General features: G+C 34.7%; 1 protein-coding gene across 7 annotated transcripts in view; it reads right to left on the reverse strand.

The window, feature by feature from the left end:
• The window catches only part of LOC127498247 (kinase D-interacting substrate of 220 kDa B-like), a 67,339-nt gene that overhangs the window by 53,286 nt on the left and 2,483 nt on the right, over positions 1-11,570 (reverse strand). For 3 of the 7 annotated variants that reach the window (XM_051867385.1, XM_051867384.1, XM_051867386.1), the window contains exons 2-10: positions 7,935-8,085; positions 7,193-7,291; positions 5,440-5,538; positions 3,804-3,902; positions 3,549-3,647; positions 811-909; positions 495-692; positions 301-399; positions 29-127 (exon numbers count right to left, since the gene is read on the reverse strand). In XM_051867385.1, the coding sequence (XP_051723345.1) occupies positions 29-127; positions 301-399; positions 495-692; positions 811-909; positions 3,549-3,647; positions 3,804-3,902; positions 5,440-5,538; positions 7,193-7,291; positions 7,935-8,066 (1,023 nt within the window). In that variant the 5' untranslated portion in view covers positions 8,067-8,085. Of the gene's footprint in view, positions 1-28; positions 128-300; positions 400-494; positions 693-810; positions 910-3,548; positions 3,648-3,803; positions 3,903-5,439; positions 5,539-7,192; positions 7,292-7,934; positions 8,376-11,570 lie in introns of those variants that run through there. The other 4 variants (XM_051867387.1, XM_051867382.1, XM_051867388.1 and 1 more) reach the window with 3 other exon arrangements.

Below are 11,570 nucleotides of genomic sequence, written 5' to 3' on the forward strand. Positions count from 1 at the left end.
CCAAACCCAATGAGAATCAGGTATTTACCTTAGTGTAGGCCTCAGTATCAGGGTTGCATTGCAGGATGTCTCGTACCATGGTTGCGTTACCTTTCTCCACAGCCCAGTACAGGGCAGTCTTCCCGTCCTATAATAAAGAGCCAAAATGAATCATATGACCTGGGTCATCGTGATAGCTACTTCCTTAATCATGTGGAGATTAATAATACGTTTCTAATATGAGGCGAAAAGGGCATTATAACAAAGAGGCTGTTCTGTACAGATTAAAGTTTAGGACTGTGTGCTGATGGACGCAGATACCTGGCCTTTGACATCAATATCAGCATATTTATTAAGCAAAGCTCGGACGATCTCCACATGACCTCCTCTGACGGCTCCGATAAGGACAGTATCGCCACTCTGAGACATAAACAAGCACAAGACGAATGGGAATTTCAAGCTTCTTGAAATACTATCAGTAAAGGTTAAATGAGAAGCTATATGAGCAGCTCTACCCGGTCAGGGATGTTAACATATGTGCCCGCGTCCAATAGGTCTTGGACGATCTCAGTGTATCCCTCTATAGCAGCGATCATCAGTGCCGTGTTGCCATCTTTATCAGTCATATTCATGTTGGGGTTTCTCTTGAGCAGCTCCTTCACCACCTCAGTGAATCCACCGCGCACAGCCACAATCAGTGCAGTCATCGAGTTCTGCAGGAGAGAGATTGTGTTGGGATATTATTCTGTAAAATACTGTAATATGTATATTTCAGTGACTTTATTACATCAGCATAGGGCTGATGTGCACTTCAAAACACAAAGTGCATACCGCTCCTTCCTGGTCCACATTGGCACCGTTCTCCAGCAGGTGCATCACACAGTCATAATGGCCTTTTCTGGCAGCCCAGATCAGAGGTGTAGTGCCATACTGACAATGACAACATAAAAAAAAAAACAATGAAATAACTGTATTATATCTGATTAACAAGCGTAATATTACCGTATAAAACTCTTCATGAGCCATTTTCAAAGCCATACATCACTTATTAATTATTAATGTGGTGATTATTCGTTTATACAATTCTGATTCTTGATTTACAGATAAGCAAATTAACTATATTACTTGGCATAATAACTGGTTATTGACATAAGAATAATTCCTAAATGCAATTGCAATGCAAAAGTGGTTTCTGTTGTTAACCCTCCGGCGCTGTTCGGGGTCTTTTTGACCCCAAATGACGATTTCTGAAATAAAAAAATAAAATTCTCTTTGTCCAAATGGCATGAGACTTTGTACGGTTGTCTTTCTAGATCTACAAATAAAAAAATAAATTGGAATGATATCTGTTTTTATGTTAGTGTGGAGAAAAAAAAAAAAAAAAGTAACACTCGTGCTGTTCGGGGTCTCTGAACTAATTTTGTAACAAAATAATTGTTTTTATTTTAAACAAATGTAATTTTACTCTGTTTATTAATGTTTTTACTCAACATTTATGCAGTTTTTGGATGATTTATGATATATTTTAAATTTATATAAATAAATCGGTTAAAATAGTTTTTTATGTAAAATTCACCTTATAAAAGACCCACATTTCTAACTTTCATTCATGGGGATAACATGGATAATTTGACATGGTTTAGTGTAAGATTTTTGCCCATCATTTGGAAAATGCAGTTTTAAAAGTAAAAAAATTATCACTTTATCCAGTAGATGGCTGCAGAGCTCCACTATTTGCTGTGCTATTTGACTAACATGACTGAAAGACATCTTTTCACAAGTTTTTTTTTTTTTCAGTTGGATTCATATCTAAATATTATGAAATCACAATTATAACAATAACAATTTTTTTTGTCAAAGTTTAACATTTTTTTGTACTGAAGAAAATCAGTTTTTCAATAATGTTACATTACATGTTGTCTCCAGAGACCCCACTTAGAAAATGGACAAAATTCATCCTCAAAATCAGAAACAATGCAGAACACAGACAGAAATGAAGTGGCACACTTTAAAACATCCACAATGCAAAATGATCATGCTCACACGCACATGCACATGTGCGCACATGTGCGCACACACACACACACACACAGAATCCATGTGCTTTATTTGCTCATTTGTTATTTTGTTCAGTTCATTGCATTTTGATGTTCATGTCGTGTATTTGTACTCAGTATGTAATATAACTTATTTTTTTTCAGTACAAAAAATGCTAAACTTTGACATTTTTTATTGTTATAAGTGTGATTTCATAATATGATATAATAGATATAAATCCAACTGCAAAAAAAAAAAAAAAAAAAAAAACCTTGTGAAAAGATGTCTTTCAGTTAGTCAAGTCAAGTCAAGTCAAGTCAAGTCACCTTTATTTATATAGCGCTTTTTACAATGTAGATTGTGTCAAAGCAGCTTTACATTGATAACTGGTACATTGTTTGGCTGCACAGCAGCTCTTAAAGAATAGTGTCAATGCAGGCAGATCAAAAGCACTGTTGAATATCAAAAGTTAGTCAAATAGCACAGCAAATAGTGGAACTCTGCAGCCGTCTACTGGATAAAGTGATAATTTTTTACTTTTAAAACTGCATTTTTCAAAAGATGGGCAAAAAATCTTACACTAAACCATGTCAAATTATCCATGTTATCCCCATGAATGAAAGTTAGAAATCTGGGTCTTTTATAAAGTGAATTTTACATAAAAAGCTGCTTTTGTATAAAAACCTATTTTAATTTTTTTTTATTTATTTTTTTTTTATATAAACTTAAAATATATCATAAATCCTCCAAAAACTGCATGAATATTGAGTAAAAACATTGATAAACTGAGTAAAATTACATTTGTTAAAAAAGAAATAATTATTTTGTTACAAAATTACATTTTGTTGCCTGGGGTCTCCAGATACCACGAGTGTCAACCCCAAAACGAACAGCGCCAGAGGGTTAAAAAAAAAATTAGGCCATGAGTTAGCAATTTTAATAAATTTTGCAATTCATATCTACTTTCTTATTCTTTTTCTATTCAATATTTAACAAGTGCAGAATCTTTTTTGATGTTCAACATCTATCTAGAATTAAAAAATAAATAAATATACAATTTTGCAAGGTATTTACACTACTGTTCAAAAAAAAAAAAAAAAAAAAAAAAAATGTTGGGGTTGGTAGGATTTTTTATATGCTTTTGAAAAAAGTCTCACCAACAACGCATTTATTCAATAAAAAAAAATACAGTTATTTATGAAATATTATTACAATTTAATATATTTTAAAAATGTAATTTATTCCTGCGATGCAAAGCTGAATTTTCAGCATCATTACTTCAGTCTTCAGTGTCACATGATCCTTCAGAAATCATTCTAATATGTTGATTTGCTGCTCAAGAAACATTATCAATGTTGAAGAAAAAACAAACAAAAAAAAACCTACTAACTCCAAACTTTTGAACGGTAGTGTATATTATTTATTGGTTTCATGTGGAAACAGTTGACTCAGGTTTTTTTGTTCACTATCAGTGTTTATGAATCTAGTGTACACTCAAGTCAGCGTTCCATGAGATGGGAGTGATAAAGCACCTTGTCAGAGCAGTTGACTTTGGCTCCATGCTGAAGCAGCAGCTGAACAATCTCCGCATGGCCTCTTCCTGCTGCCCATATGACGGGGTAAACACTGTACTACTGGGACAGACAAAAATCAATTACGCACTGCAGAAAACACTCAAACCTAGAGATGAAATCTCATATAGGGCCACATTTTCACCCACACCTCATCTCTGAGCATTTTTAAATGCACAATAAATGTTTGAAAGAACTGGAAAGGGCTCTGCGGACCTGTCCAGTGATGTTTGGATTTGCTCCCTTCTCCAGCAGTAGATGTGCCACCTCCACACGACCCTTATAAGCAGCCCACATGAGCGCACTCCAGCCGCCCTACACACAAACATACTAAGGTCATTATATTCCCACATGACTGTCCTTAATAATCATCTCATGGTCACAGGACTGTGTGGATAAGCACATTTTCCCTGAGTCAGGGAGTGACTCAAACTATCGGCTGTCTCTTATGTTCCTTATTTGTTATTATAAGCTTTAGATGCTTACCCAGACAGCATTTATGGGCATCAGACACATTCAAACATTCCATTTCAAATGTTTAAATGTGCCTATGGTGCCCAAAAATGCTGTCTAGATAGGCAGCTCACAGCTGTGATGGAAAATACTTGACCACAGCATGACACTATATATCCAGGAACAACACAGAACTGCTCATCTTAAATACAGAGTATCACATATCACATGTTTCAGGAAGGTAAAAATTAAATGAATCCAGATGGGACAGTAAAGGATACACAGTTTTAAGACTATGGCTTTGAATTCAACACGTTCAAATTATTTTTAAAATTGAGCGATGAAAATATACAAATGATATAATTATATAAAATAATCCACAAAAAATATTTTATGTTGAAATTTGGTTAATCAAATTTGTCAGTCAATTAATTCAATTTAAAAATATTAAATTATTTTCACATCTGATGTAATCAATTCACAAATCGAATTGATTTCATATAATTCATTTACAAATAACCAATAAAAGTTAACAAATATTTGTTTTTTATGATTAATTTGAAATAAGTTAACACTTTACAATAAGGTCTCATTGGTTAACATTAGTTAAAGGGTTAGTTCACCCAAAAATTATAGTGATTATAGTTTATAAAGTTTAAAATATGGATATTATTCTTACAAAAACCCATTGCTTCGCTTCAGAAGGCCTTTATTAAGCCACTGGAGTCGTGTGGATTACGTTTATGATGGTTGGATGCGCTTTTTAAACCTTCAAAAACTTGGGCGTCATTCAATCCCATTACAAAGCTGGGAAGAGCCAGGATATTTTTTAATATAACTAAGATTGTGTTTGGCTGAAAGAAGATAGTCATATACACCTAGGATGGCTTGAGGATGAGTAAATTATAGGATAATTTTCATTTTTGCGTGAACTATCCCTTTAATGCATTAGTTAAATTAATTATAAACAATGAATTATTACAGCATTATTAAGCTTTATTAATGTTAGTTTATAAAAATACAGTTGATCATTGTTTAATCATGCTAGTTCAGTGCATTACCTAATGTTAACAAATACAACATTTGATTTAAAAAAAAAATGTATTAGTAAAAAATAAAAAATAAACAATTTTATTTTAAAAAATAAAAATAAACACTAACCAAGTCAGTTAACCAAGTTAGTTGTTAGATCATGTTAACTAATGCAGTTAACAAATGAAATCTGAATATAATTCATTTAAAATTGATTGACAACCTCAATTTTGACACATAAATATACTGAAACCTAAACAACTTAAACAATTTTCAAGGAGGTAAAGACTAAAAAAAGACATCATTCACAATGATAAGAACAACTGTTGATTTAATTACCTGCTCATGTCTTTAATCTGTGTCTTACCATGTCTCGATGCTCCACATTGGCATTGTTCTCCAGGAGTTCCTTCACCACTTCAGTGTGTCCCTCTTTAGCAGCTGAAATCAGTGCTGTCCAGCTATCCTAAGACAAGTGGAAAAAAAAAAAAATCAGCTTATTTAATTACACGGTCTTCTAAAGATAAAGAAGTGTTTAGAAGATATCTGTGGAGTTTCAGATCGTACCAGCTGGTCATACCAGGTGGTCATAGTGAAGATTCTTTGACCGTCACCAGAAAAGGTTATATACTATACTGTGTATCTGCTGGTGTGAGAAGCTCAAAGTGTTTGTGCCTGTTAACGTCGTCATCTAGTCATTTGCAAAATGACAGTGCAGGGTACTAATTATTTAGATTCTACGGCCCACCCACACCTATGAAATCATCTGGTAGAAGAACTGTAGTCTACCAAAGTAGACACTCAGACATTAGCCATGTTTCCAGCCACCTATTTTATGTCAATTTTGGGATATCGCATAATAAAAAAAATAAATAAAAAAAAACTCCAGCTGGATGGAAATGCTACACTAAAAAATGCTGGATTAAAAACAACCAAAGTTGGGTTTTAAAATGGACAAATCCAGCAATTGGGTTGTTTTAACCCAGCGAATGGGTTAAATGTTTGCCTAACCAGCTGGGTAGTTTAATTTAACTCAACTATTGTTTAAAAATTACTGTAATGCTTGCTTAAAATGAACCCAAAGTATGTTGGAAATTAACATTTAATATGTTTAATAAATGAACATTTATTAATAAGTTTCATTAATAATAATTAAACATTTATTAAATTGCTTATTAATAAATGTTCACCTTTTGATTATTATTGTTGCCTCTAGTAATTATGTGTCTGATTTTTAATTTCCAACCTATTTGGGTTCATTTTAAGCCAGCCATATAGTAATTTTTAAACAGTAATTGGGTTAAATAAAACTGCCCAGCACATTGGTCAAACATTTAACCCAATCGCTGGGTTTGTCTATTTTCAACCCAACTTGGGTTGTTTTTAACCCAGCATTATTTAGAGCATATTAAAAAAAAAAAAAAAAAAAAAAAAAAAACATGCACTCAATTGAGTCTGATAATTTTTTTTTTTTTTTTTTATCCAATAAGAGGACATGCGATAAACTACAATGGAAACATATACAGAATAAATCCCTCGATTTCTAAAAAAAAAAAAAAAAAAACGTTCAAATGTTGTTTTAGTTATTCTGAAATGCCTGAGCCAATGTCTGTCATCAAAATGATTTGGTATAATGGCCTCCCAGAACTGTCTCACATGATTGCCTTCACAAACATCAGGCAAGACAACATGACAGCATTTATTGGTTTTTGTCTGTGCGCTCTGAGGCACAAGTCATTATGATGTAGGATAAAAGAGCCACAGTGGCTTCCCCGATTGCAGCAACTTACATTCTTATTAGAGATACTATGTGCCAATTTCCCAGGAAGTGACGATTGTGTTCTCTTGATCACATGGAATGGAAATGCTGCTTTATTCGCAATGTTTTTGCGATATTCCATGCGATATTTTTCGCATTAATTTACATTCGCAACTTTGTATGGAAACATAACTATTGACTCATTTGCAAAAGAGTGCACTCAGATGTGATGAAACTTTCAAAAAAAATCATGCCATCCTGTTCCAAAAACAAGTGCAAGTTTATGTTTTGACTACATGATATGTCATGTTGTATCTCTCTGCTGTGTGTGTTTTGAGTTTAAATGTGAAGCACTACTCACAATATCATCCAAATTCACGTTTGCTCCCCTCCGGATGAGCTCCTGCACGATCTCCAGGCTGCCCTGCTCTGACGCCACCATGAGAGCAGTCTGGCCATTCTACAGCAGAAAACAATGACTCAGTACATATAAGTAAGCAAATTTAAAAAAAAAAAAAAAAAAAAAGCTACTTTAAAAGAAATATTCAGAGTACATTTTACCCTAATGTTTATGTATCATGTGCAAGTTTGGTATGCTGTCAGTTGCCAAGGGCAATAGTTTCGACTCATTCCTCAGTGTGTATAAATGAACGAGAAACATGTTTACAGTAAATACACTGTTTCCACAGTTTAACCATAACATTTAAACATCACACATAGCATGATACTGGTGTGACGGAACCGATTAAACAGAACTGTTTGTGCAGTGTTCAAACACCCAATCTTCCAACACCAGTTATAAAACTAAATCTGATTGCTTTCACTTAGTATCCATAAATTATAGCACTCCATAACACATAACCAGGAGTTCTTCCACCTAGAAAGTTAGTCCCACCACAAAAGGACAATTTACAGTTCAAATAACAGTTTTCCCAAGTTTTCATGAACGTGTAAATAGTACAGTAACGCCTCCAAAGCTTTAAAATGTCTGATGTGTTCAGCAACATGGCGAAAACAAATATAAATATATTTTTTATTTTTATTTGATGAACACCAAGTTACAAAAAGTAAGAAGTGATATTGAAGGGTTCCTGCACACTCACTTCACTTCTGGTGTCCACCTCTCTGTACTTGTCCAGATGAGCTTTGATGGCCGAAAGGTTCTCCTCCTCCACATAGCTGAACAGACTCTGGGTGGTCAGGGAGCTCATCTTCAGAGAGGTGCTCACGTCCATGGCTGTATTAGGAACTCCACTGGAGAACGTGGAAAAGAGCAGGAGAGATACATCATTAAATGAAACTCTCCTCTGTTCAGCCATTATAAAAGACAAGCTTCTCCTGCTGAAGCAGACCAGATGTGGAACAACAAGACACACAGTAACAAGCTCAGTCTTGCTGTATTGCACAAAACATTCGAGTTAATGATGAACCGAATGTTAACTGAACAGACAGTAGGCCACTACCTTATCAGTATCGATTAGGATAAAGCCTGAATGATGCAAAGTTAAAAGCCTCTAATGCTGTCTGAGCAATAAACGGGGACTACACTGATATTCTTTGGGCTGATTATCAATGTAATAATGCCTACACACACACACAAAAAAAAAAAAAAAAAAAAAAAAAAACCTTTTCCCAAAGTTTATACTAAGTTGTTATTCTGAAGAACGGAGGAAGTAGTTCAAGCCTCTTAATGGTCCTTAGAAGGAGTTTGAGCAAATTAAAATGGCTTAACTTTGGCCTCAGAAATGCACACTGTAATCCAAGTCCATTCATTAAAACACAACAAACACACTAATATGGAAGAATTTGTGCTCTGTGTCACTCATCCATCTTTATTGTGTAGAAGGAAGGGGAAAAAGTCACATATGGAATTCAAAAAGTAGGGTAAGATGGGGGGCAAAGCCATTAATGTAAAATAATAACTAGAATAAGTGAAATATTTATTCTAATATTCATGCATTTTGACAATAACTGAAATCGCGTAAAGAGATGCATCTAAATTAAGGCCCGTTCACACCAAGAACAATAACCAGAATGATGACTATATTAGCGTCCACACCAGCGGATGATATTGTTCTGCTTATTCTAAGCACGTGGTTCAGTTTTATCGTCTGCCGCTTTAAATCAGCTGGGAAAAAAATGTTCTGGAAGTGATTCTAACGATATTGTTTCTCGATTCCGTTATCGTTACAGTTGTGGTGTTGACTCTGGTATTCTTTTATATTTAAAACAATTTTTAGAACTATATCTTTATTGTTATCTTTACATCTATCATTCTTGGTGTGAACTGGCCTTTACAACACTATATCAAAATTTGCATAAAATTCAATTAATTATTAAATAAATAATCCATGGTTTACAATGATTATTACATTAAATAATAAAAACACTCGCACAAACCAATTTTGAGGGTGTCATCTTCTTAACCCAATAACCTTTATCATTTAACTTTAAAATCAAAACATTTTAGCATTAAAAATCTAAATTATGGACGATGTACACAAAATCCCTACTTAAAGGCACACTATGTAGTTTTTGCCTCTAGAGGTGGCTTATTCAAAACAAAGGCGTAGCTTGATGACGCCTTGATTTTGCGGAATAACGGGAGGTGTTGTCTTCACGAAAAGAGTCCGATCATGTTCATGGATGAGTTAATGTATTAAAGATTTATTAACATTACTGTAGTACACAGTAAAATCCCCAGAGTTAAATCAACTCTGCTCAGAGTACATATGGTCCCTCTCTAAATAGCGTTAAAGTAACACTGAAGCAGAGTTAAAGTTAATGAGATAATTAAGCATTTAATAAGGCTGTGACTGAAGTAGGTTGTAGTTCTTGTGTTTCTCTTTTCTTCAGAGATTGTTAACAGCAGGTGTTCATCACTAATGCGCAATCATTAACTAATTGCTTAATTATCTCATTAACTTTAACTCTGTTTCAGTGTTATTTTAACACTATCTAGAGAGGGACCATATGTACTCTGAGTAGACTTGATTTAACTCTGGAGATTTTTCTGTGTATGAAGCAGGGTGTGTCTTAAAGCCGTTGGAGCAGAATGAGGCCGCTTGAGTGATTGCTAATGAGAGACGAGCGCGACACACTGCTTGAGAGCAGCAGAACTTTTATTATGCCACAGTCACCACTTCTGCTTCTTCCGGTCAAGCGTATGTGAGGTAACGCAGCGCTGTTTATCATAGTAGATACACTTGTGTGTTGAAAGTTGTTATAATACTTCTCTGTGCATTCACTCGGTGGCTACTATGAGACACTTGTTGCACACTGCAGTAAGCTAGATCGATATTGTAAAATATGGTAAAACATGGTACTTGCTGTAAATCAAGAAAACTAGATTTTAAACAGTAAAGACTTAGGGTGTTTTCACACTTGTCATGTTTGGTTCGATTAAAACAAACCCTGGTGCGATTGCTCTGTTAGTGCGGTTCATTTGAACATGTGTGAGCGCTGCCATCCGAACCCTGGTACGCACCAAACAAGCGGACCAAGACTGCTTCCATACGAACTCTGGTGCGGTCCGAATGATATATGAACGCAAAACGGACCAAAGACATGCAAACGAACCAAAAACAGGAAGATGAGACCTAAAAAGGACAGAATCCTCACGCATATCGGTTTTTCTTGTCATAGTCGCGAGTTTGCCAATCACAGGCATCAGACGTACGTCTCCACACAGCAGATTGTTTGTGTGTGTGTGACGGATGGATTCCCACCACTGTTTTGACTCCTTTACACATTTTATAAGCTCTTCATGAGTTCCCAGCTGGCCAAAATACCATCATATGCAGGCGGCTACACACACACACAACAAGCGCATTTATCTCAGCACACAGCATTGTTCGGTAAGTTCTGTCTCAAAATAGGTAATACGTCATAAAATATGACCAATCAGGTTGCGAACGTACCCCTATGCCTTTGGGTTCAGTATCTTTTGTTTCGGTGATAAAATTGCCAATCTGAACGCTAATCGGACCAGGACTAAATGTTTTTTTTTTTTTCCCTTTTTGGTCCGGACCGAACTGCAAGTGTGAACGCACCGTTACTGTGTTTAGCTATATAACATGATTAGTTTTCCGTCGATGAATGTATCCAAACAGTTGGTCAACTGTCTAATAAAACACATAATATAATAAAGCTTCTTTGGTGTTTCCATGGAAATTGAGGATAATGCGGGTATGATGTCATTGATAGGCGACACACGGACGGAAACATTTGGGATAATATAAGTCAACAAAATATATAGGCCAGACACTGTTCTAGTGGTTTTTGGATATTATAATCCAAAAATCTTACATATTGTACCTTTAATCTCACATTTATTAAGGTACAGATATTAATATAGCCATGCAGATCAAGAATAAATCAAGAATAATTTTAAAAGCATAACCATTCAATAAAGAGATTTAGTGACATTTATGGTAAACTGTATGCATTTTGCAATTATTTAGATCTAGCTGGTGTCAAAAAAACATTTTTAGATGATGAATGACATCAGGTTCACACAGGTGTCCTATCAGAGTAACCACAGGTGCAGTTCATCAAATTTTATTGCTTTCATTCTTTTTAAACCAGACAAAAACGTCCTAAACCTTAAATGGCACTTGGTTTGATGTTGCTATAAAAAGCAAAGACATTCATATATTTTAAGCATTTGTTTCCAAACACTTTAAGAGCCAGTAATTTAGACAGATTTAAATGTTAACTTTTACTATAACATGAGCATA

This window comes from Ctenopharyngodon idella, chromosome 17, assembly GCF_019924925.1.
Source record: "Ctenopharyngodon idella isolate HZGC_01 chromosome 17, HZGC01, whole genome shotgun sequence".
Taxonomy (NCBI): domain Eukaryota; kingdom Metazoa; phylum Chordata; class Actinopteri; order Cypriniformes; family Xenocyprididae; genus Ctenopharyngodon; species Ctenopharyngodon idella.